The 27700-nt window shown below is 38.5% G+C and overlaps 1 protein-coding gene across 1 annotated transcript; it reads left to right on the forward strand.

The window, feature by feature from the left end:
* The first annotated feature begins 3933 nt into the window (after positions 1–3933).
* Positions 3934–27215, forward strand: LOC100350836 (sulfotransferase 1 family member D1). The gene is made up of 7 exons (XM_002717039.1): positions 3934–4081; positions 7477–7602; positions 8364–8461; positions 14515–14641; positions 18616–18710; positions 23570–23750; positions 27103–27215. Exons 1-7 carry the CDS (start codon positions 3934–3936, stop codon positions 27213–27215), a joined length of 888 nt encoding a protein of 295 aa, XP_002717085.1.
* Positions 27216–27700: the final 485 nt, after the last annotated feature.

Consider the following 27700-nt stretch of genomic DNA (forward strand, 5'->3'; position numbering starts at 1 on the left):
GGTAATAGGTAGGATAATTGATATTTTGTTCAAGTAAACATGGACTGACCTCGACTATTAGCAATATGCAGACCATTAAATTGTTTCTGAAGTCTAATAATTATCCTCTATAGAAGATAATTAGATTTCAAGGGACTTTTTCAAAGATGTAAACAGAGGAGAGTCCTATGGGAAACAATCTTCTTTCATTTTCTTAGCTTTCAACCACTCCCTTTCTTTCATATATTAAATTGTACACCACTCATCAACACCATCCTTTTAGTGATTTTTTGGCTCTGATTCATCATCTGAGGGTATTCATTTGCAACTCTTAGGAGCTTAAAAGTAAGTTCAATTTGATTATTTATTATATAAATATTTTTATTGTGGGTTTTATGTCAATAATTCATACACAAAACTTGCATTTAACTCAGAAAATATTAAAACATATACTGATGTCATTTGTTCACCTTTATTGTATGATCCATAGTCACAAGATACTGGTAAAAATATGGATCTTCCAGGAGTTACAAAAAACTGTATATAAATCAAGATATACATGATACAGTTTTCATACATGAAACAAGGTTTTAGATATACAATTTTTTCCTTCACAAATTATCCTAAACAAAAATTTTAAATTGTATAACATCAGGCAAACTATATGAGTATTGAAAGAAGACAAATATTACTAAAATAAATCATTAGTGTGATTCAGTATAAAGCACTATAGTGTGTGAGAGAGAGAGTGGGCTAAATGGGACTTAACTCAGAATATTTTTATAAAGATTAAATAAAACAATACAAGTGATCTTCAAAAAGTTCACAGAAAATGCATACTATAAAAATAACTATGTCATTATGTATGAATGTAGTGAAAACACAAGCGAAATCTTGTTCTGTAAAGCACACAGTGTAAGCCAAGACCTCGTGGTGCTTTTGGGCATTTGCTGTCTGATATAGTTTGGCACAGTGGAGAATGCGGCTGGGAAGCCTGCTACTATCTCTCTCATTATAAACATTAACTTTGAAACCATACAGAAAGGATGAGATGAAGTCAGTTTATTCCAGATAAGGCAGACAGCTAGAATCTGGTAAAGTGAATTTTTAGAGTGAATATATACAGAAAGAATGTCCAGAGATTTTTTTTTCCTTCAGGGAGATTATATAAATATTTTCTAGAATTTCTTTATCATCATGCAGTTTAATATGAGGGTCTTTCAAAATGTTAACTGAAAATGGAATTAAAAGATGAGTTTATTTTGTTGCAAAACATTTTGAATTCCATGTGTAGTGTTTATACAATATGTATTTTGCACGAAATTTCTGAAAAATCCCTATGAATGGATTCAAATGTCTTTGCAGTAAAATAAAGTTATATTTAAATTTAATTTCCCATAAACTTTCTGATGTGTATGTATAAAAGTAGTCACGATATAGAGAATAAAGAGTTATCACTAATGGGAAGAGTTATACATCTGATTAGTTTCAGTAAGGCTAAGGCAGGATGGAAAAGGGATGGTCAGCATCCCATGGAGATTTCATAAAAGCTTCTTACCTACTGTGCAATAATAACCTAAGAAATTTGTCATTTTTTTAAATATCTTGGAGAAAAACAAGATTAAATAACTTAAAGATCTTGATTTGGAGTAAAGAAACCTTAGTTTTAGTTTCAGATTGCTAATTAAAGTCACAAACCACACAAGGACAATTCAGTCATTGAAGGAATGTATATTTGATTGGTCCCATAATATGCTGCTCCGTTTGGCTGAAGGCATCTTAATTTGTGTAAATATACCCTATAATGCTCTCTCTTAAGGACCCAATCTACTATGATACATTTCTCAGAAGATATCCCTGTCATTAAGCAATGCCTGACTAAGTTTCTTGGACAAAGGAGAGGGTGAAAATAATTGGAAAGAAACAATACAACTTGGAAGCTGAGGCTTTGTCTAAGACAACCATGGAAAAAATGGCCATGGACAAAGTACAAAAATATTAAGTAATTTTATGAAGCTTAGCTACTTTGAAAAGTCAATCTATCGGGCAAGAATCAGATCACAAATGAAGATTTTAATATATCAAAGGTATTTACTTCCATGTGGTTTTCCTCCCACATAAAAGCATATTTGGTGGTAGGGGAAGGGGTGAAGGTTGGGGAGCTACAGGTATTGAGTATTGGTAGGGAAATGACAAAGTAAAATCACATACATGTCCAGTACAGGTGCAATAATTAAAAAATATTTTATATCCAGGGCCGGCACTGTGGCGTAGCAGGTAAAGCCACCACCTGCAGTGCCAGCATCCCATATGGGCCCGGATCACGTTTTGGTTGCTCCACTTCCAAACCAGCTCTCTGCTTTGGCCTGGAAAAGCAGTAGAAGATGACCCAAGTCTTTGGGCCCCTGCACCCACGTGGAAAGACCTGGAAGAAGATCCTGGCTCCTGGCTTTGGATTGGCACAGCTCTGGTTGTTGTGGCCAGCTGGGGAGTGAACCAGCGGATGGAAGACCTCTCTATATATCTGCCTCTCCTTCTCTCTCTGTATAACTCTGACTTTCAAACAAACAAATAAATCTTTAAAAAAGGGATTTTATATCCAAGGTAGTTGAGTCCATGGATGTAGACCTATGGGTGTAGAGGATCAAATATGTATCTGTTGACTCCATGGACATCTAATTTTCTGATTTTTTTAAAATTTACTTATTTGAAAGGCAGAGTGACAGAGAGAGAGAGAGAGGAGAGAGAGAGAGGAGAGAGAGACTCTCACATTAATTGGTTCACTTCCCAAATGCCTGCGATGTCTAAAGATTACCCAGGAGCCTGGAACTCCACCTAGGTCTCTTCCATAGTGCCTATAATCTGTTGCCTTCCCAGGTGCATAGTGGAAACCTGGGTCAGAAGCATGGAGAAGTCGGGTTTGGAACCTACACTCCAATACAGGATGCAGGTATCCAGGCAGCAGTTCAGCCTGCTGAATCACAATGCCTGCCGTGATTTTCTGGTTTTAAATCTTGATGTTAAGTGACTTATGAGGGGCTTTAGGAAGCCTTGTAACTGAGCTAACTTGATAGTCTCTAATTTGGTAAAATTTCAGAACGAGAACTTTGGAGAAGGAAAATAATTACTCAGCTCATACTAAATTGGGTGGTGGGCATGCTTTGGTGTAGGGCATGGTGTATATTTCAAATTTTTCCACTCCTTATCCAAACAGCTAAACAACAAATGAAAGTGTCTTTGGTTAGAGTGCTGGTGAAAATATAAAACGACCTCAGATAATCATAAATTTAGTGTTAAAAATTTTGCAGAGCAAGTGGTCTAATGGATAGCCAAGGGTTTCACTTAATTCAAGCTTGTTTCTTTCACCCTGTCATGCCAGTTGGTTGCTCTGCTAGACCCTTGCTGCCAACTACTGCCATAAACCCTCTCTCTCTCTCTCTCTCTCTCACACACACACACACACACACACACAAACATACACATAGACATTTTCTATCATTCTAGTTGTCTGTTGTAGGTAATTTAGATAGAATACTTACCAGGCCACTGTCATTTAAGGGAAGGAGATGCAAATATAGGCCTGCCCAGAGTTTATAGTTAAGAAAGCACAGTGCATTTATGGGACTTGTTCAAATTCTACTGCAATTATTGTTAAGATGCTTTCTTCCTGACTCCAAAGTCCAGGAATATTATGACCCAGAACCCTTCACCTGAGTAAATTTCAAATTTACAAAAATGGAAACTACTAAAGTTATGTGGGTTATGAACAGCACATATGAATAGAATTGTGCAACACTGGTAGCTTTCATCCTATGTTATATTCTTCTTGTGTTTTGTGATGTGTGGGACTATGAATTGATATAATTAAATCTAGGGTAACGATAGCATGTTAAAATATTAGCTTATTTTTTAATTTGAACAATGATGCACTTTGTTTAAACTCCAGTCTTTCAAATGGACAGGAATCTGAATGCTTTGAGGAGGGAGTTAGTGGATGTGCAGGGGGTCCCCCTCTTCTGGGGCATTGCAGAGGAGTGGGCTCAGGTAGAGTCATTTGAGGCCCGCACAGATGACCTGCTGATCTCCACCTACCCCAAATCTGGTAAGCTATTTTCACTTGTTTGAATTTGATGATTAGAGAATGATTTATATGCATGAACCCACTGATCTGCAGGTAACTAGTCATGTCTAATTTGAATTCATTAAACATTTGTTGAGAAAACATTACAGTAGTTGCTGGATTATCTTCATCTTAAATTAGACAAATTCACTATTCTGAAATGCTAGCAATTTGATAGAGATTATATCTGAGAGAAAAATTAATGTTTTCCTCCTTTTAAAATTCAAATAAAAATGTTTGAAACCATATAATTAAATGCTTTGTATACATTACAATATGTAAAATATTGAAAATGGAATTAAAACATAAGTTTATATTGATGCAAAGAATTTTAAAACCCATGCATAGCATTTTTCTCTAATATTTATTTTCATGAGTTTTTTGCATACCCCTTGCATATATTCTAGGGTGTGATCATAACATTGGGTATACTAAGTATGTGAATATATATGCCTTCTATATGTTTTAATGTCTAAATATTTTGTATATATATATATAAAAGTAAGTATTTTCTGACTTCAATATGCAATCTTTGGAAAATATGAAATGACTCAATAAGAATCAACAGTTTTCCTTTCTTCTTATTAACTTAGGAGTGAGTCTTCTAATTCATCCACAGATAGATGTAGAGATACAGAAGAAAGACAAGACTCTCTCAATTAACTTTCTTAATCTGTAATATTCAACTGTTTTAATGACTAAACTATTTAGAGTTGAATTTTCTTTATATTTCTACTTTATTCTTTAATGGAAGAAGTTCTTAATAAGTCCACTGACTACAGGGCTTCTTTTTAGATTAAAAGTACCAAAATTATTTCAAAGTGTAACAACTTCTGGGAAGAAAGCCCTAAATGTGGGTTATTCTAATTTGACAAAATTACAAAACTGTATAAGAAATGGCTTCTTAAACCAGAAAATAAACACATGCACTATATAGGCCTTTGTAGCTATAAAAAAAAAAGCTTGTTTTGGCAAAACATCTTTCTTTCTTTTTTTTAAATTCTTTATATAGCTCTCTGAACAGTTCAACAGTTCCACATTATTTAAGACCAAAACATTTGCATTTTCTTGTTGAAATAGGGAAGGGAAGACAGAAGCATATGCTCTTTTGTTTTTGCTTTGGGGAATGTTATCAAAAACAGGAAATCATTAAGGCAATCTTTGGAAATTGCCATTATATAAATAGCTCATCTACAAAGATGCTCTTTGAGCTTCATTTTTTTTGGACATAATAAAAGCTGCATGGCTACACATAGATTTTTTTTACTATTGTTAATATTTTATTGCTTCTATTAATATCAAAGTTATGTGTTTTGTTTTCTTCTATACATATTTATTATACTTTCTTATTAGCTTTGAGTTGCTATTTGAATATTGCTGCTCTCTTTAACTCTCCTCACCTCAATCTACAAAAATCTTTTCTTTCTTCTTTTAATTAATTTTATTTATATAAAGGGAAAAATTTCATATATTTCATGTATACAATACACATAGATTTTTTTATTATTTATTTTGAAAACCAACACACAGAGAGGGAGCCAGAGAGACAGAGATCTCCCATTTGTTGTTTTAGTTCTCAAATGCCCAAAACAGCTATGGTAGGGCCAGGCAGAAGCCAGCAGCTGAGAACTCAATCTGTGTCTCCCATGGTACACATAGCTTAATCCCATGCTTCTTGATAGTTTTTTTTTTTTAATTCTCTCCACAAGCTGTTGAAAACATATCTAAAAGTTATATCAATACCTTGTTAATTTTGTTATAAAAGATCCAAATTATCTTTTATATGAACTAAATCACCATCTGATTTTTTTTCTTTCACAAATGATGGCAAGCTGTTCTAATTCAGAGCTGAATTGGTATCTTTTTCAATCAAATTTCATGAGCCACAATTTGAACTACTCAATGATAGGAGAAGAAATATGCTACAATTTATTTGGAATTTAGCACATGCTCTCTCTCTCTTTCTCTCTCCTCTTTATGGATTATTGTTTGAGATGCAGCCACATTAGAAAGGAAAAATTTCAAGAATAGTTTTTATTTGGCTCAACTTTTTAAAAAATATTATAATTGTCTATGATAGGATAGAGGAGATTACTTAAAACTCATGATTAGGGACAAGAAGGAGAAAGAGATGACCACAAGAAAAGACTAAACAGGAGGCTGAAGGTACATTAGCACCTGGAGCTAATCCAAACATGCATCTATGTGTATATCATTCTTCATAAATGTTGCTATATATATGAATTAATCGATTAGTTGATTAGCTAAACTTTTAGTTGCCATTCATAATTGTTCAACTTAGAGACTATCATTACACATTTGCTAAGAAGAAAAGAAATGCTGAAAGTTAAAGATATTTTTCTCCTGTATTTCATAATTAGTTTTTTAAAAGATTTATTTATTTATGTGAAAACAAGAGCAAAAGAGGAGGGGGGAGAGGGAGAGGGAGAGGGAGAGGGAGAGGGAGAGGGAGAGGGAGAGGGAGAGGGAGAGGAGGAGATATTTTAGATCCACTTCTTCAACAGCCAGGATTGGACCAGCTCTTCAACAAGTTGAAGAGGTCTAAGTACTTGGACCTTCTTCCACTACCTTCCAAGGCACTTTAGTAGGAAGATGAATTTAGCAGGAAGTAGAGTGGCTGGAACTTGAACTGGCACTCTGATATGGGATCAGGCATCACAAGCAGTTGCTTAACATCACTATGCCACAACACCTGCCCTTCCTAATTATTTTTAGCATTTCCTAATAAACTGAATGTCATATGTAAGTAAGTACCCTAAATCTTCATATCCTTTAGATCAAAAGGCTGGTGAGACACAATATCATAAAGGTCAGAGACTTGATCCACTCAAGGCAATCAGGATCTACTATCTTTATAAGTGGCACACTGATTACCATATACGAAATCTCAACATTTCTTCATTTCGCTTTTTCACATTTTCAGCCACTCTACTAAGTGTTGAACTTTTCCATCTGAAGCACTCATTGCCAATGTCCAATTATTTTTTCCATATAATTAATCAGTCTCACTGAAGTTGAATGCTTCCCCCAACCCTGTGCCATTTCACTCAGAAATGTGCTCTGTCATTATTTATACGTTGGCTCCTTATTTGCCCCCTTTTTTAGTTACTTTTTTCATGTATTTGTTTTAGATTTTACATACACACATGTGCACACACACACACAAAATGTATTTCTATATTCAAGATAGTTAAGGATGTCTCCTAGGAAAGGAGATAAGAGATAAAGGGAGCAGAAATTAACTGCACATGTGTTTTAGATGTTGCAAAGTTTCTCAACATCTACAAGATGCCCTTTCATTTCTCTTATGCTCTTTTCAACAGAAAATTTGGAATGTCTTTCACTTTTGCCTACAGGAACAACCTGGATCAGTGAAATACTGGATTTGATCTATAACAATGGGGATGTAGAAAAATGTAAAAGGGATGCAATTTATAAACGAGTGCCTTTCATGGAATTTATAATCCCAGGAATCTCAAATGGTATTTTCTCTGCATGTTTCTTTTCACTATAAGAGTACATCTCCCTATCTTTTTGTGATGTCTGGAGGAGTTGTGATGGACTATGATACAAACAGAGATAGTTTTATCATAAGCATCTATTAATATAAGAACTGTAATTTGGTTATGCCAATAACTATAATATACTCCTCTGGTACCCAAAGGTATTTATTATCTGCATAATAGAAGATTTTGATGTATCATATTTTTCTGAATAAGAATGTGGAAATATTTAAGATTTAAGTATTCTGTGATCATAATATGAAAAATTCAGCATTTGATTCCATCTGGACTTCTATATGTTACTCTTCACAAACTCTGGGTAGTGGGTTATAAGAATATGGTCATGCATTATCAAATTTTTTTAAAATGAAACACCTCATGGCTTAATTTGTTCTTTGAATATGAGAGAGCTGGAAAGAGATTCTGAAGACTTCTAGTTAAAGTTGGTGATCTTATAAATGAAAAAAAAAAGAAGATAACTGAAAAAAATCTGGCCATCTTGACTCTTGACCAATTTATGAAGCTAAAATGCCATTTTGTACATTGTCAGTAAAATAGTTTAAATGAATTTTTTATCTCATTATAGATTTCAGGAATATATGAAGCAATAAAGCTATGTAATTACATGGCTACATCAAGCCATATAGTGGATTTAGTGTTGAGAAAGACTTAGATTGTATTATAGATAATCCTCATGATTCCCCATTTCTTATGTAGTTTGCTAATTTTTCTCTTTGTAGGTGTGGAGCAGTTGAACAACATGCAGTCTCCCCGGTTAGTGAAAACACATCTACCCGTTGAACTTCTCCCTTCTTCATTTTGGAAGAATGATTGCAAGGTAGTAAACTTTGATGGAAAAAGATCCATTGTGTGGTAAATTCTTTAACTGACTGTGCAGAAACATAATATCCCTTGGATAAGCCACTGCAACATTAGTAATGTGTCTCCTTTATTTCAAACATCAAAATAACACCAATGGATTACAATCCATGCCCAAACTCTTGAGACCCTGTCAGATTTTCTGTCATTTTATCCAAATTTTTTCAATCACTCTTCTACTAGCTTTAAAGATAGATATTCACGTAACACTAAAACTGCTTCTCTATATTTCAGCATAATTGTAATCTGCAAATATGGGTTTATTATGTTTATTGATAGCTATGTATTGATGAATCCATGGGCTGACTTTAAGCTTTTTTAATATGCGTTTTTATTTGAGCATAACATTTAGGAATAAAAGTGAATAAGTCCTAAATTTAAGGTTGTTGGCTTTTTGCAAGATGAATATGCCCATGAAACCAGCATACAGATCAATAAAGGGAGCACTACGAGCACCCTAAAAGCTCTGCTCCTGAACACTGCAGTCGGTAACACTTGCCTCTATACATAACCACTATCTTGAATGTTTTCATCATGATTTTGTCTGTAATTATAAAGCATATTCTGCTGAACATTCAACTTATTTCATTTGACATAATATTTGTGAGAGCTATTCCTATAGTGTTATTTACTTGATGCAACTTGCTGAGTCACAAAATATGAGCAAAATTAGTTTGTTAGACATATATATTCTCTGTCTCCATTCATATCTACTATATCAGAGATTATGGAGGTATGATCCAGAAAACTGGTTTTTAACAAGACCCCTAAAGTTTGAGAATCACTGATATAAAACATTCTTCTATGTGTATGTTAAATTTCACAACTTTCTGATTTGTAGTACTACCAATTGTCAGTTGAATTATTGCCAGTTGTTGGTCATTATGCACATTATTATACAAGTCATTTATTGTCATTTATTGTTTATAGGTACAAATTTCTCCAGGTTGTGTATCTTTGTGTATCTTTTTTTTTAAACTTTTATTTAATAAATATAAATTTCCAAAGTACAACTTTTGAATTATAGCAGCTTTCCCCCCACCAATAACCTCCCTCCCACCCACAACCATCCCATCTCCCACTCCCTCTCCCATCCCATTCTTCATCAAGATATCAAGATTCATTTTCTTCTTCTTCTTTTTTTTTTTTTTTTTTTTTGACAGGCAGAGTGGACAGTGAGAGAGAGAGACAGAGAGAAAGGTCTTCCTTTTGCCATTGGTTCACCCTCCAATGGCCGCCGCGGCCGGCACACTGTGCTGATCAGATGGCAGGAGCCAGGTACTTATCCTGGTCTCCCATGGGTGCAGGGCCCAAGTACTTGGGCCATCCTCCACTGCACTCCCAGACCACAGCAGAGAGCTGGCCTGGAAGAGGGGCAACCTGGACAGAATCCGGCACCCTGACTGGGACTAGAACCTGGTGTGCCGGTGCCGCAAGGCAGAGGATTAGCCTAGTGAGTGGTGGCGCCGGCCAAGATTCATTTTCAGTTATCTTTATATACGGAAGATCAACATAGTATATGCTAAGTAAAGATTTCAACAGACTGCACCCACAAAGGCACACAAAGTATAGAGTACTCCAACTTTAGTAGATATTTTCAAATAGTTTTTCAAGCATATGCACCAGTTTGTAATTTGATCAGCACTGTTTAACAGTTGAGGTTAACATGACATATAGCTAAAAATATTTAATTTTAGCCCCACTAGGAGAAGTCTTGTGGTATCTTATGGCTGTATTTTTTATTACTCTAATGGTTAAGAACGTGAAGCCCATCTATATGTCTTGTTGACCAGTTAGCTATCTTGACTTCTGAACTACTTTTTCAAGACTTTTGCTTCCTTTTACTATTAAAGGAGATATTTTCTCTATATATTTTCTGGACATAAGTTCTTTGTTGATATAAATGCACTTCTTCACAACTTGACTCACTCTTTTATTTTTCCTTTGTCACTTTTTTCATAGTGTATTTTAAAGAAGTTCTTAATTTGGAGGTAGGTCATTTCATCAGCTTTTCTGTTTATGATTAGGACTTTTTGTGTCAGTTTTAAGAGGTGCTGTTTCCAAAGTCATGAAGATATTCTATCTTTTGTTTACTTTTAGGGGCTTTACTATTTCAGTCATCACATTTAAACCTAAGTATCTGTAACATGAATAGTGCTAGTTATTTTCTTCTGTTAAAATTCCTAATAGAATAGTAACACTGTCTCTCTCATATATACATACACAAACACATTATCTTCCAAATTTTTATTGCTCATATATAGGCATGAAATATATTTTATATTTTCATCTTTATCCTGCATCTTTGCTAAATTCACATAATAGAACTGTTAGTTTTTTGTATATTCCATTCAATCTTCCATATAAATGTTCAATGTTGTTTACAAATGAAAATATTTTTATTTCCTTTTCCCAAAATTGATGCATTTTACTTCTTTAGCTTGATGTGTTGAATGGATGAACCACTAATATATTGCTAGACAGAAGGTCTAGAACAGATATATTGCCCTTGATGTTAGGAAAAGTTCATTCAGTACTTTTGTTCTTTTGGCTTATTAATATAACGGATTTCATTTTTTTCAAATGTTAAAACAAACTTGTACACCATGCATTTAGTTATGATACACTGCATTTTATATACTCTGGGATTCAGTTTAGGTTTTTAAAAAAGTTACATCTTTGCTCATGAAATATGCTAGAATGTAGTTTTCTTTTACTGTAATATCTGTGTTATTAAGTATAATATCTTTGGAATTTGGGTAATGCTGGTCTCACTAAGTGATTGGGAAGTTATATTAGTAAGCTTTTTTTTTTTTTTTTTTTTGACAGGCAGAGTGGACAGTGAGAGAGAGAGATAAAGAGAAAGGTCTTCCTTTACCGTTGTTTTACCCTCCAGTGACCGCTGCGGCTGGTGTGCTGTGGCTGGTGCACTGCGCTGATCCAAAGCCAGGAGCCAGGAGCCAGGAGCTTCTCCTGGTCTCCCATGTGGGTGCAGGGCCCAAGGACTTGGGCCATCTTACACTGCACTCCCGGACCACAGCCAAGAGCTGAACTGGAAGAGGGACAACCGGGACAGAATCCAGCTCCCTGACCAGGACTAGAACCCCGGGGTGCTGGCACCACGGCTCAATAGGCTAATCCTCTGCCTGCGGTGCCTATTGAGCCGTGGCACTGGCCCTGCCTATGGATTTTACCAAAAGACTTTTCTTTGAGAAGTTGGTGATTTTGCATTCACCCTTGCAGTAATTATGGAAGACATTTTGTATATGTGTTTGTATCTACTTTTTTCCTTCCAAATCTAATAAGAATCAAAAGATGTAATGAAGTAGGGATATGACTTATTATTTGAATCTCAGAGGTAAAAACCTACACAGACCCCCAGAAATGCATGTAATGCATGTCTTGCAATTAGCTGCACTGGAGGACATCATCTAAAATCCTCCTCTGCACTGAGAAAAGCCAAGATTTAGTAAACAAGTTGTAGGTGAGGATGATCAAAAAAGAAAAGCATTGATTAGTTCATGGCTGTAGTCTCTTACTATTGAAATAGGAAGAATCTAGGACTGTTTATAGGATTTAGTGTTTTCTTAGAAGATCACATCAACAGAAGTCTCAAGTCTTACAACTCTATATTCAATCTTTTGAAAATCTCTTTCCAGCCAGTCCCTGCCTATTGCAATCTTTGGGAATATAAAAGCTTCCATGTCTTCTGCTTTTTAGTTGGAATAGAAAGAAGATCTCTGATCCTACTTATATGAAAGAAGATTTCTTCCTGAACACATTTTCCCTTAAAATTGTATTTGCGGCCAATGGTGGCAGGGTCCTCAGCAACAAGTGTGCTTCTTGGAAGAAGTAGGTTTCATGGACTTCACTGGATTTGTATGAAAACCTAATTCCCAACAGCTATACTAAAGCCAAATTAAAGGGCAAAACAATGGGGAAAATACCTCTATCACATTTCTAAAATCTCCTGCTGTCCATCCCATCACAGACTCAGAAGCCTAGAACAGCAGAATTATCTCCTACAACAGGAAATCCAGCTCTGAAAAACTTGCTGGCAAAATTATCAGAAGCCCCTGCAGCTAGAACTCAAGCAGGTCTAGGGTTGGCTCCTATTTGTGGCAAATGTTGGCATTACTCATCTGATGCTTGTCCTTTACAAGGGCAGAATGCAAAAGTTCAGCGATCATGGCAGCTTCTACTAAGATTGCAATGGTCAGCCTGGGAAGGCAGGTGGAGTTTTGCTGAAGGACTGCAGCACCTGCATGGAGTAATGTATAGGGGAGCCGTGAGGAAAAAGTGGCAGCGGGGACCCCTTGGAAAGTAATTGTGCCAGCCAAGTGATGTAGTTACCGAGAAAAACCACAGGCAGTGTGCAGAGCCGGCCTGAGAAAGAAGGCGATATCAGCAGGCATCCTTTGAAAGCAGCCATGTGGGCAGAGACCAGTAGAACTGTGGAGGCACAGGAGCCTTCACCTAGATTTCAAAGGGGGCTCAGACAAGCACTGGAATCACTGGAAAGGATCCTCCAGTAGGACAAGGCCAAGAGTGGAAATAGGATTGGAGTTGACACAGAGTCTGCACCATGGCAATGCTAGGTGGAGCTGTACAGATGAAACTCCCACCTGTGGCAACTGACACCTGGACTGCCACCAGTAGAACTGTAGGAGTGGGGCTGCCCAATCTTTTGGGAGCCTAGAACCCAGCACCGTGTGTGTCTGGGATTCTTGATGTAGAACTTTAGGGCTTAATGTTTGTTCTGCTAATTTTTATTCTTGCTTTTTCTCAGTCCTTTCCATTTCCTGTCTCTCCTGTTTGCAATGGAAAGGTAGTCCCTGTGTCTGCGACACCATTGAATTTTGGAAGTAACATGCTCTTGATTGTACAGGTTCACAGCTAAGAAAGATTGCTTTGAGTCTAAGATGACAGGTGATTGAACCATAGACTTTTGAACTAATGGGGGGCTGAGTTAAGACATTGGACTTTATGGGATGGGATGATTGTTATATGTGAGGTAGACATGAGTTTTGGGGAGTCATGGGTGGAGTGCCATGGTTTAAACAGGATTTGGTTTCCTAGACTCAACAAATGTTTAAACCCCCCAAGCCTAATTGCTAATGAATTAATGCTGATGGTTGATAAGGCGGGGACCTGATCTAATTATAGTGGCTAGTGGAAAGTCTTTAGGTGAGGACTTACCCTGTTTATTTAAGACAAGTGCAGCCTAGTTTCTCTCTCTGCTTCCTGGTTCACCATGTGGTTGCTTGTCCATTTGAATTGAACTTGTCCACCTGAATTTGAACTCTGAAGCTCCATAACATAAGCCAAAGTTAGCCTTTTCTTTCCCAAGAAGCTCCTTTTGGATATTTAATTAATTACAGCATTGAAAGGCTGACAAATGTAACCATAATTCTCATTATACTTCATTTCTCATGTTTCAGGAGATGTTATCAAAGGCTAAAGAGAAATCAAGGCTGTGAGGATAACTCATTGTGTTAAATCAATTAACAGCTATGCTCATGCTATGTTGGTGTAGATATAAATGCCAAGATAAGTAATATTGGCCGGAGCCACGGTTCAATAGGCTAATCCTCCACCTAGCGGCGCCGGCACACTGGGTTCTAGTCCCGGTCTGGGCACTGGATTCTGTCCCAGTTGCCCCTCTTCCAGGCCAGCTCTCTGCTGTGGCCCAGGAGTGCAGTGGAGGTTGGCCCAAGTGCTTGGGCCCTGCAGCCCATGGGAGACCAGGAGAAGCACCTGGCTCCTGCCATTGGATCAGCGCAGTGCGCTGGCCTCAGCGTGCCGGCAGCGGCGGCCACTGGAGGGTGAACCAATGGCAAAGGAAGACCCTTCTCTCTGTCTCTCTCTCTCTCCCTGTCCACTCTGCCTGTAAAAAAAAAAAAAAAAAAAAAAGTAAAATTAAAAAGGAAATAAACATTTTATCAATGAAAGAGAAATTTACATATTATTAGAAAATAGAGATGAAAGCTGATGTCTCTTGTCTCCCCACAGATGGTCTACATGGCACGGAATGCCAAAGATGTGGCTGTATCTTACTATTATTTCTACCAGATGGCAAAAATGCATCCAGACCCAGGCACCTGGGAGGAGTTCCTGGACAAATTTATGGCTGGGAAGGGTGGGTCCAATTCCTCCTTTAATAGTGGAGTTCTATAATAATATGGCTTTTATTCAGATACAAAATTTAAATATAAAACTTGTGTTTATTATAAACATTGTATGTACCCAGCACTCCACTAATGCATTGGGAGACTATAGAGGAAGCAAAATGTATTGTCATCTCTTTCTTCAAAGGACTGTTTGGGACAATGTGAACCTCGGATTTCTTAGTCCTTAGTCTCATCTTTCCATTAGTGACTAATCATTACTGCTATTTAGATAAGTATTTTCCTTTCTTGTTGCCCTTGTTATTGTACTACTTTAATTTTATATATATTTCTTGGACACTCTTTTCTCTACTTTCGATTTATTAAACTGAAAATTCTGAGTGTAAGTTTTGTCCTTAAGATTCTGTTCCTCTATTTCTGGATTTTATTATTCAGGAAAACATTTTCATATCAATGGTAGTAATCCTATTGACAATTGTTATGTAAATACTGTATTATAAAAACTCTCTTTGAGGTAAATACATGTCAGTGGTATTTTGGATAGATTTACTCCTGCCACTGTTTGAACTATCCTTTGTCTGTAAAATACCATCCTCATTGTTTTTATTATTAAAGGTGAATTATTCTTAGTTCCAAATACCCTCCACTTCCTCCACAGCACTTTAAAAAAATATTCACTTTGATTTTATTTGTAAGACAAAAGGCAGAGAGACAGAGACAGAGAGACATCCTTCATTCTCTTGTTTGTTCCCTAAATGAACACAGCAGCATGGGCTGGGCAAAGCTGAAACCATCAGTTGGAAGTCCAATCCTGGCCTCCCATGTGGGTGGTGGGAACCCAACTACATGAGGTTTCCCCTGCTGCCTCCAAGAGAATATATTAGCAGGAAGCTGGAATTGGAAGTACACCCAGTGTCTAAACCCATGTACTCTGAAATGGGATGCTGGCATTCCATGTGTAGTGGCAACTACTGCACCAAAAACCTGACCCCACTTCGCTTTCTTAACTTCTCCATTCTTATGACTTCCTGCTCCCTCTTTTCATAACATTCATTGTCTGCATTATTCAGTACCTGCCACATTTATTTTACAGTTTTATTTAATAGAAGATATATTATATATAGGGGCTACTGTAACTTAGTAGACTGAGTGACTTAAACAACAGAAATTCATTTTCTCACACTTCTGGAGGCTGGAAGTCCAAGACCAAGGTGCTGAAGGATGTCTTTCTTCAGAGGTCTTTCTCTTTGGCTTGTGCATGGCCATCTTTGACCTGTGTCCTCATGTGGTCTTCCCTTTGTGTGTGTGCCTATGTACTAATTTCATCACTGTTCAAATTGAATTTGTGCTCACCTTCATGACCTAATTTTAACTTACTTCTGCAATGACTTAATCAATCTCAAAATACAGTCACACTCTGAGGTTCTGAGATTTAGGATTTCAACATATTGAAACTTATAGGGACATACTTTATCCACAGAACTCTGCCCTCTGCCTCCCACCCTAAGTCCATGTTCTAGTCACACGCAAAATACTTTCAGCTCATCCTAAAAGCCCGAAAATCTTAGCCCAATCTGACATCAGCGTCTTATCTAAATAACATTTATCTATGGGTGGTACTTAAAGCATGATTTATCCTGAGACAAAATTCCCCTCCAGCTGCGAATCTGTGAAGCCAGATAACAGGTTATCTGTTCCCAAAATACAAGGATAAGACAGGCAAAGGATAAACATTCCCATGCTCCCCCACTCAGTACTGTCTCTTCTGCCTGATGGGTCCATCGAGGTGGTGGTCCCACTCCATCAGCTTTGGAAAGCAGCCGTGTCCATGTTCCCGAGTCTGTGCCCTGTGGGCCCACTGTGGCAGTGACAGTGCCGATGATTGATGAATCTTCTTCAGTCAATCTCTCCTTGTTCTGATTGGTAAAGCGTGGTTGAAGCCAGGATGCTCTGCTGGCTTATTACTGCATGTAGAATCCCAGTCTTCCCTCATTTCATTCTGCCTTTGTCCTCTTCAGTCCAGACTGGCAGAGTTTCTACTGAGATGGTTGTTTGGATCTGCAGTTCACGTCCCTAATCTCATTAATAAAGATTTCCCACTTCCAGCTGTACCCTTGGTGTTCTCTGTAAAGTACACTTAATACATGTATTTTCTGGTAATATGAATAAATGGAGAAATTTTCATCTTCCAGTTCTGATTTTATATTAATAATGCCTTTTATAATATATCTCTCATACTGCATTATACTATATAAGCAGCAAGGATAAACCAAAATAAACCTTTAACATTTTGCTTAAAATATAGTCAACTAAATGCCCAAGTTCATCACTTATAAGCTCTACTTCCTAAGAAACACTAGAACACAGTTTGACCAGGTTTCTTTTTTCTCCACGTTGTAATAATTTCTTCTTCTAATTTGCAAATAACATATTTTTCACTCAGTCTGAGACTTCACCAATATGCATTTAATGTTCAAAGTATTTCACTTAATCTATTTTTTACCAACATTCCGTTCAGGAGGAAATATGTATCGGATGATAATAGAAGCTTTCTGTACAACTTTCTTTTCTTTTTGAGTCTTCACCACAAGGTTTAACATCCATATTTCTACCAACTATGTCTTTTTTTTTTTTTTTGACAGGCAGAGTGGACAGTGAGAGAGAGAGAGAGAGAGAGAGAGAAAGGTCTTCCTTTGCCATTGGTTCACCCTCCAGTGGCCACCGCGGCCAGTGTGCTGCGGCCGGCACACCGCGCTGATCCAATGGCAGGAGTCAGGTGCTTCTCCTGGTCTCCCATGAGGGTGCAGGACCCAAGTACTTGGGCCATCCTCTACTGCACTCCCGGGGCACAGCAGAAAGCTGGCCTGGAAGAGGGGCAACTGGGACAGAATCTGGCACCCCGACCGGGACTAGAACCCGGTGTGCCGGCGCCGTAGGCGGAGGATTAGCCTGTTGAGCTGCAGCGCCAGCCCAACTATGTCTTAAAAGCCATATAGACCTGCATTTTGTCACAGTGACTTAAATCCCTGCCTACAATACTAGTTTCTCATATGAGCTCCTATTCAAATCCTGGCTGCTCAATTTCCAATCTAGCTCCTGCTATGGTAGCTAGGAAAGCAGCAGCAGATAGCCCAAGTTCTGCCACCCACATGGGAGACCTGGATAGAGTTTCAGTCTCTTGGCTTTGGCCTGCCCCAGTCCTGGCCATTGTAGTCATTTGGGGAGTGAACCAGCTAATGGAACATCACCTCCTCTTCTTTCTCTTTTTCTATCTCTGCCTTTCAAATAAATAAAAATAAATCTTCTTTTTCTTAAAAGAAATGTAGAGATTCTTTAGCCCACCATCAAAACTCTTCTAGATTCTCTTCTCTTTATCCAATTTCAAAACCACCTCCAAGTTTTTGGTGTCTGTTACAGAAGAACCTCACTTTCCAAACTTCAAAATCCATACCAGTTTGCTAAAGGTGACATAATAAAATTCTACAAACTCAATATAAGCAAAATAAGTTATTTTCTCACAGTTCTGGAGGCTAGAAGTCCAAGATCAAGGTGTCATCTGGCCTGATTTCTTCTGAGGCCTCTCTCCTGGGCTTGTAGATGGCTGTCTTTGTTCTGAATCTTTTCTTCTTACAGGGACACAAGCTGTATTGATTTAAGGCCCATTTTCAGGATCTAATTTCTAATTTATCTCCATTATGACCCTATCTCCAAATGTAGTCACATTCTGAGATACTAGGAGTTAGCAGCTCAACACAGTTAAAACCATAACAGTGAAAACCATAACAGAAGTCTTTTTTTCTGTCCAAGTAGATTGTAATCCAATGAAGAAAAGATTATTCCACATTCTTCTGTCAGAGTTACCACTCCTCACTCTTGAAATACTGTGTAGTCAATGTGTATTGATAATGATAACTTAAAGTGACATCTGTCGTTTTGCTTCCCATAAATAGTTGTGATTTTACAAACATTTTGTCTTCAAATTCAGTATGCTTTGGTTCCTGGTATGACCACGTGAAGGGCTGGTGGGAGAAAAGAAAAGATTATCGCATCCTTTACCTATTTTATGAAGATATGAAAGAGGTAAGAAGCAATTGAGGAATTTTTTTTATTTTTGAAAGACTGTACTATTCATTTTTGTATCACACATTCCTTCCTGTTGGTCTATTAACATGGCTGATCTACTACTCCATTAACTGTGTCTTAAAAATAGATTTTGTTTCCATTTACTCCTTCTACCCCTGTTGCTTCCCACTCTAGTCCAGACATTTATCCCAGCTCACTTGGACGACTCAGATTGCTTCTGTAATCCACTCAGAGATGATGTTTTAAAACCTAAATTAGAATGCTCATATATCCACTTCCTTTTACTATCTTTCAGTGGATTTGGTCCATACTGTAACATAAAGCCATTCAGATAATTTAGAGACTTTGGCATTATTTAGTGTCATCTATATCTACAGCTTCTTCTTGTACCACCTTCTAATTTCTTGTTGAGTCTACAGTAGACATATTCTTTTTATTATTTTCCCACTAACCTTTTCTCATGATTAAAGTATTTATCACCGAAATTATGACTCTTACTGGTGTTGAGAACAGTATGTAAGTTTTTATTTTATTGTTGTTACTACTGTGAATTACCTGAGGTTGGGTAAGTTCTGAAGAAAATAAGTTTATTTATACTCTTGGTTCTAGAAATGCAAGGACAGAGAGAAAAGTCTTCTGATGTCCTTCTTGTTGGCAGAGTTGTGAGGTGATGCATGACAAGAAATAGCACATGTGTGTGCTTGTGTCTGTTGGCTTTCTCTTTGTCTTCTAATGAAGCCACCAGAATTGAATCTGGTGCTGATTGGAATGAGAGGGGGGAGGGGAGAATACACCCTAATGACTTCACCTAAAACTAACTACTTTCCAAAGATACAATCTCAAAACACTATAGTTGGATCAAGTCCCTGCCCTCCTTAAAAACATTTATTTGTTTTCATTTGCTTGAAAGCCATAGAAGAAGGGAGGGCGGGACGAGAGAAAGAGAGAGGAGAGAATGTTTCCATCCATTGGTTCACTCCCCAACATCTGCAATAGCCAGGACTGGGTCATTCTCTGAAGTGTCTAACAGAATCATTTGAATCATCATGTACTGATTCCCAAAACCCATTAGCAATTAGCTGGATGAGAAGTGGAGCAGCTAAGACTCAGACTGGCACTCTTACATGGGATGTGGGCATTCTAAGCAGAAGCTTAACCCACTGTGCCAAAATGCCTGCCCTTCCATCCTCTTAATACTTTACAATGGGCTGGCGCCGTGGCTCACTAGGCTAATCCTCCGCCTTGAGGCGCCGAAACACCAGGTTCTAGTCCCGGTCGGGGCGCCAGATTCTGTCCCAGTTACCCCTCTTCCAGGCCAGCTCTCTGCTGTAGCCAGGGAGTGCAGTGGAGGATGGCCCAAGTACTTGGGCCCTGCACCCACATGGGAGACCAGGAGAAGCACCTGGCTCCTGCCTTTGGATCAGCGCGATGCGCCAGCCGTAGCACGCCAGCCACGGCAGCCATTGGAGGGTGAACGAACGGCAAAGGAAGACCTTTCTCTCTGTCTCTCTCTCTCACTGTCCACTCTGCCTGTCAAAAAAAAAAAAATACTTTACAATGAGGATTAAAATTTAACACATGAAGCTTTGGAAGATACTCAAATCATGTTTAAATCATAATATTTTGTTTCTGGTCCCCAGGGTTTTACATCTTTCTCCTAAAGTAAAATGTAACCATTCATCTCCAAAAGTCCTCAAATCTTATTTCAGTCCAGCATTAATTCAGAGTCCAAAGTCATGTATGAGACTTCATATAAAATTTGTTTCATTTGTGAGCAGGAAAATTAAAACATGTTATCCATGTCCAGTATAAAAAGTAGGACTGTTTCTGCAAAAACTTTCCTATTCTCAAAGAGAGGAATATATAAGTAGGATGGAGTAGTTGGCTCCAAGAAAAGCCAAAGCCCAGAGGCAAAAAAATTAAACCCTAATCTTGCACACTGTGGCAAGGGGAAGGCTTGGAAGGCATCCTGCCTCCATGGCTTTGCTGGTTGCAGGCCAAATGGCTGCTCTCTGCAAATGCAAGCTGCGATCAGCAGCTTTCCCAGGTGGTTGGGCACACTGCTGGGTGCTCCACCTTTCTGGAGTCTCCAAGGCAGCTACATTCCCACAGCTCTACTAAGATGGCCCCATCAGCAGCCTTCTGAAGGAGACAACCCTGCATCAGCTTCTGGCTGGCTTCCCAGGCTCTCCTTTGAAATGTCAGTGAGAACAGCCATGAAATTTGGTTCAACAAATACATTAGCCTATCATTTTATAGTTTTCTTCTACAAGGTCTTTCAGTATGTTTATGCAGTGCAGCCAGGTTCCTGGTTACAATATGCCTTTAGTCCAATTCCCATTGGAATCTGCATTTTCATCATCGTTCTGGCCATGTTCACTTATTCAGTCTCTCAGATGTTCTAAAACCTCTTCAGAATTTCCCATGATGCTCTACCTTTATTCTGTACATTTATAGCCTGCTTCATCAAATTACTCCAACTTTTGCAATTATCCATTTCCAAGGCTGCTTTCACATTGTTGGGTAGAGTTACAGCAACAGTCCCATGTTTCCATTATTATTATGAAATTCTTGAGTAGGTTACTTCTATAAAAAGAAGTGGTTTATTTTTGACTCATGGTTCTGTAGGTGCAGGGTCAAAGGGTCACTTCTGATGTTCTTGCTGGTAGAGATCTGAGGTGTGGCACAACATCATATAGCAAAAGACAGGGAGCACATGTGTATGTCCGTGTGTCAGTGTGGTCCCATTCCCTTATTTTTATAAGTTAATCAATATTTAATCACAGGTGCTCTATCCCAATGCACATATTGATTCCTAATATCTGTCTTCAGGTCCCACCCCTAAACAACATAGAATTAGTTTCTATCCTTGAGGAGGGCCCTCAAGTCATATTTCAAATCATATCAATGTACATAGTAAAAACTGAAGTCTGTGCAGGTGAAACATTATTTATCTTTGTAAATTTGGTCAGGGATCTCTAGCCTTGAATCACCCTTATCTTGATAGCATAGGTTTTTGTAAATTCTGTTAAGAAAGAAATGTCTCCTATCCATATCTGAGTTGAGAAAACTAGTCCAACCTGTAGGGAAATCACATTACTCAGCCAAATTAACTCCTTAGCTAGATTCTCAGTTTCTTATGCATCTTTTAAAAAATTATTTATTTATTTGAAAGAGTTACAGAGAGAGGGAGAGACAGAAAGAGGGAGTTCTTCCATCTGCTGGTTCATTTGCCAGATGGCATCTATGGCCAGTGGTGGGTCAGGTTGTAGCCAGGAGCCAGGGCCTTCATCTGCCTCTCCAACATGGATCATTCAGGAAAGCTAAATTTTTGTTTGTCTCTGACTGAGTTCTGCTTGTTACTAAGATTACACCTCTCTGCCTTAGAACACTTTCCTAATGGATAACAGGACACAACACTTTGGCCTGAATGCCATCCTTTCATTGTACCTAATACGCTTTTCCATGGCCAATCCAAAGCACATAGAAGGGATATAATAAGAAACATTTCTTAGGGATTTCTCCTCCCCACCATTCCTTAGGCTGGGGAATTGATAAGGTTTTATTTTCCTCCTCATCTACTATTATCAAAAATCTATCTAAGTGTGAGAGGAAGAGTATCTTCTTTCCTCCATAAGAAACTTTTTGCTATAGATAATCGATTTATGTTGATAGGTGTGCTAAAATTGTATACCAACTGATTTTGAAAATTACTTCTAAGGATAATAGTAGTTTGCTTTATCTTTTGCTATTCTCCAGGTCAATTCTAGTTTTGAGTGTGAAAAATTAAGTCTTATTTCCTTTTTACTTTTTTTTTGTCGCTCCCCCTCTTCGTGGAGGAACGACACAGGACCCTGCGCTGTTCTTTCGTCTGCTCGGCCCTCCCCGGGTTTTCTGCTGGTTCTTCCCGGATTGGCTACTATCCCTTCCACCTCCGTGGAAGGGCAGTTCCCCCTGGCCACATTCCCCACTTCCGCAGGGGAGCGGCACACCGCCGGCCGGCTCTCTTGGGGGCTGCACAGGTGTTCCCTTAGATGTTCCCCTTAGATGTTCCTGGTGCATGCCGTCTCTCTCCTCCTTTATAGTCCTGCTCCGCCAATCCTAACTCGGCTGCCCACATGCCGAGTACGCTGCTCTCCAATCAGGAGCAAGTCCTACAGTTTATTGGTTGAACTGGAGGCAGCTGTGTAAAAGCTGTTTTCTTCTCTCCCAGCGCCATATTGTGGGAGAGCAGATGCATAGAACAAGTCTTAATTCCAGTAACTCAGTCCAGTCCGGGCTGCTCCCCACATTTTTTTTTTATAGGCAGAGTTACACAGTGAGAGAGAGAGAGAGAGAGAGAGAGGTCTTCCTTTTCCGTTGGTTCACCCCACAATGGCCACTAGGCTGGCGTGTTGCAGCCGGTGCACTGCGCCGATCCGAAGCCAGGAGCCAGGTGCTTCCTCCTAGTCTCCCATGCGGGTTCAGGGCCCAAGGACTTGGGCCATCCTCCACTGCCTTCCTGGGCCACAGCAGAGAGCTGGACTGGAAGAGGAGCAACCGGGACAGAATCCGGCGCCCCAACCGGGACTAAAACCCGGGGTGCCAGAGCCGCAGGCAGAGGATTAGCCAAGTGAGCCGCACCGCCGCCTCTTTTTACTTTTTTAAAATAAATTTTAATATCCTTTCAGTTACATGGTTGTCTGGTTTAACCAAGGATAGAATAAATAGTTGGAAAAGAAAAATGAAAAGTGCATGCCAAAGCCTAAAATTTTCTCCTCCAGTACAATGGCAAATGTAGAGCCTTGTTAAAACCATTCTCCTGCCTGTGGCCAAATCTACCACTAATTATTGTTTTCCCTTCCTAATTTCTTTAGGATCCAAAGCTTGGAATTCAGAAGTTGTTACAGTTTCTAGAGAAAGACATGCCAGAAGAAACCGTGGATAAAATCATTTATCATAGCTCTTTCAATGTGATGAAGCAGAACCCTACTGCAAATTATACTACAATGGGGAAAGAACTGATGGATCATTCTGTGTCTCCTTTCATGAGAAAAGGTGAGGATGTCATATACTAGTTTCTGTTCAGTTTTCTGGACACATAATGGAAAGTGTAGGTGGTCAGCTAAGTTGAATATTATGAGTTAGAAAGAGATTGAATATGCTGAAAATGGAAAAAAAATTAAAAACCTTAAGGGAAAAAATATGTGGCTAATACATTCTATCTGCTGCAAGTCTAACATGCAAGATGAGCCATCTGATTTGAAATGCTTCTTCAATAGGCTGTGCATCAAAAAGCATGAGTCTTGACACCTGTTGTTATATAAGAAGAACGCCCTTTATTTTTCCAAATTTTCAAGATCTCTTCCTTTTCCTTAAAAATTTTACTGTGCTAAGCAATTAGCTTAAGTTATTTTATTTTTAAAGATGTCTAGTTATTTATTTATTCAAAAAGCACAGTGACAGAGGGTGGGGGGGACAGTGAAAGAAATATTTCATCTGTTGTTTCACTCCCCAAATGACTGCAAAAGTCGTCTGTGTCACGTTGAAGCGAGGAGCCAGAAACCCTACCCTGAAATCCCACATGAGTAACAGAGGGCTGAGTACTTGGACCATCCCTACTGTCTTCCTAGACACATTATCAGGAAGTTGTACTGGAAGTAGGAAAGCCAGTTCTCAAACCAGTGCTCTGATATGAGATTTGCACCACAACACTGACCTCACTCAAATTAGTTTAGACATACTAAATTAATGAAGCTAAATGTCAAGTTATTGAAGTTATTGTTAGGGTTAGTGTAAATCATTGCATCATCACCATTAAACTCAACACATCGCACCATGCACAAAATAGATCTTTAATAAATATATGTTGAGTGAAGAGAGAGAGGGAGAGGGAGAGAGAGGGAGAAAAAAAAAATGTTTATAATCTTAAGTTATGTTGTTGCTTACAAGAAACAATCCCAAGAATCTCAGTGACTTAACACAAGACTTATTTAAGTAGCATGTTGGTGGATTCCAGTCACCTGTGGCTGCTACAGTTTTGTTTGGTTCTCCTGGTATCAGCTTTTTGTGTCTTATCTTTTTAAAACCTATACTGAAAGAGCTGCTCATATATGAGATATGTCCAATATCACAACTGAGCAGAAGAGCAAGAGGGCTGATGGGAACTTGTAAAGTCTTTCAAAGTTTCTTTTCAGATGTGGTATATGTCACACATATTAAATGTCATTGGTCAAAGCACATAGAAATCTCAAGTCTAAAGTGAATGAGGAAGGAGGAATCATATAACATGATGAGGGACAAACTTACGGTGAAGAAGGGATTGAGCAATTAATTTTTTTGACAGGCAGAGTGGACAGTGAGAGAGAGAGACAGGGAGAAAGGTCTTCCTTTTTCCATTGGTTCACCCCGCAATGGCCGCAGCTGGCACGCTGCGGCTGCCGCACCGCGCTGATCTGAAGCCAAGAGCCAGGTGCTTCCTCCTGGTCATGCGGGTGCAGGGCCCAAGGACCTGGGCCATCCTCCACTGCCTTCCCGGGCCACAGCAGAGAGTTGGACTGGAAGAGGAGCAACCGGGACAGAATCCGGCGCCCTGACCTGGACTAGAATGCGGGGTGCCAGTGCCACAGGTGGAGGATTAGCCTATTTAGCCATGGCGCCGGCCGGGATTGAATAATTATTTTTTATTTTATTTTTATTTGTTTATTTATTGTTTTTTTGGACAGGCAGAGTGGATAGGGAGAGAGAGAGAGAGACAGAGAGAAAGGTCTTCCTTTTGCCATTGGTTCACCCTCCAATGGCTGCCATGGCCGGCGTGCTGCGGCCGGCGCACCGCGCTGATCTGAAGGCAGGAGCCAGGTGCTTCTCCTGGTCTCCCATGGGGTGCAGGGCCCAAGCACTTGGGCCATCCTCCACTGCACTCCCTGGCCACAGCAGAGAGCTGGCCTGGAAGAGGGGCAACCGGGACAGAATCCGGCGCCCAGACCGGGACTAGAACCCGGTGTGCCGAAGCCACAAGGCGGAGGATTAGCCTAGTAAGCCGTGGCACCGGCTGAGGATTGAATAATTATTAACAATAATAAAATATGAGATAGTTTTGGAGAGACAAGTGTTGTAATGAGAGGCTATAAAGAAACTATTTAGGGTAATTTCAATTATTATTTGTCTTCATAGATCCTGAAAGCTTTCATTTTAAAAAATAGTTAGGAAATATGCAGGAATGTGGATAAATTTTTCTGGGAATAGCCAGATCTCAACCAGTCATGACTGTGCTTCACAGTAGGCTGTTTGGCAATATCTGGAGACATTTCTGATTGTCACAACTGGAGCTAGGCTTTTGGTATTGAACAGAAAGATGCAAAAGATACTGCTAACCACCCCATCATGCACAGAACAGGTTTCTTGACTCCAATGAAGAATTCACTGGCTCTAGAGGTCAACAATGGAGAGCCACACAAATAAAATGGAAAAGTTGAGAAACTCTGAGCCAAACTGGCATGTGGTAATTCCTCAATATCTGTAGGGTATTGCTTCCAGAAACTCCTTGGGATAGAAAAATGGATGCTCCAGCCCTCCAGTCTTCCATGTGATAAAATTATACAGTATTGACATTTAGCCTATACACATCCCTCTATATACTTTAGATTACTTATAGTAACACGGTTGTTCTATTGTATTGTTTAAGGAGTAACGATAAGAAAAGTGTGTGTACATGTTTAGCGTGTTAATTTTTTATGAATAGTTTGAACCCATGGTTGATAGAATCCACAGTCCATGAATACAGAGGAGTGACTAGTTATTGTGGCATGTTTGCTTCCTTTTTTCCTTCTAAATTTCAGTCTCTAAATGTGTCCTCTATGTTATCCTGTTGGATATTCTATTAAATACCATTTTTTTAACCAGAAAGTCATTCCAAATGTAGTGTCCTATATTCTGTTAAAGACTTTTGATGTCATTAATATTTTGAAGACTGAGCCATCTTCTATTAAAGAAATTTAGCTGATTATATTTAGTCAAGAAATTTCTAATCTTTGTTTCATATATGATCATTTGCCTTTAGAAATTATCATTTTAAGACTACTAAATTTTTTTCTGTTTCCTTCGTTAATCAAGCTCTTGAAACCTTGGAATCAGTATTATGAGACATTGGGATTTTTCATAGTGACATTCCTTTAAGCTATGAAAATAATTATTTATTTACATAAAGTGCTGGAAAAATCTATGGGGAATTTTGGAGAACTAAGAAGATGTAGGAGTCTAGGGGTGCCATAATAAGAGGTGAAGATTTGAGGATGGCATAGATTCTAAAGTAAAATGTTTAGAAAGATGTGTTGTGATTCCAGTTAAAACTAGTTCTACAAGAAAAATTTTGCAATAGTCTCAAATGTTCAATTTTAAATTTTCTTTTCAGGTATTTCAGGAGACTGGAAGAATCAATTCACTGTAGCTCAGTATGAGAGATTTGAAGACGATTACACAAAGAAAATGGAAGAGTCTACACTGCAGTTCCGGTCAGAGCCCTAAGAAATATTTATTCTTCTTCATCCTTTAGGGGGCACCTAAAGTCAAAGAAAAACTAAATATCTTAAAAGATTTTGTGAAAGAAAATTCTGCATGTAATTTTCCTTATTTATTTAAATAAGTGGTTTATAATAGAACAATGAAAACAATTCAAAGTCTACATAGGACAATCCAATGTTGTCTCCAGGATTTTAACTACTTTCCACAATGTTTTTACTAAAAATTAAACCACACAATAAAATTTGAATCTATAAAGTTACCTGCTCTGTTTTTCTTATTTTTTTTTATTTATTTGAGAGAGATAGAGATAGAGATAAAAATAAAGAGAGAGAGGGAGTGAGAGATCAATCCTATCCACTGATTCTGCTGATCATTTCCATTTTAATGGTCTCAGTTGTTCAAACTTATTTCATATGACCTCCCTAGTGTGTCCTCCTTCGTTCTGTCTCTCATTTTCTCAAATGCCTGTCATTGCAGGTCAATTATGC

This window comes from Oryctolagus cuniculus, chromosome 8, assembly GCF_051225735.1.
Source record: "Oryctolagus cuniculus isolate XC-2025 breed Fujian yellow rabbit chromosome 8, ASM5122573v1, whole genome shotgun sequence".
NCBI classification, from domain to species: domain Eukaryota; kingdom Metazoa; phylum Chordata; class Mammalia; order Lagomorpha; family Leporidae; genus Oryctolagus; species Oryctolagus cuniculus.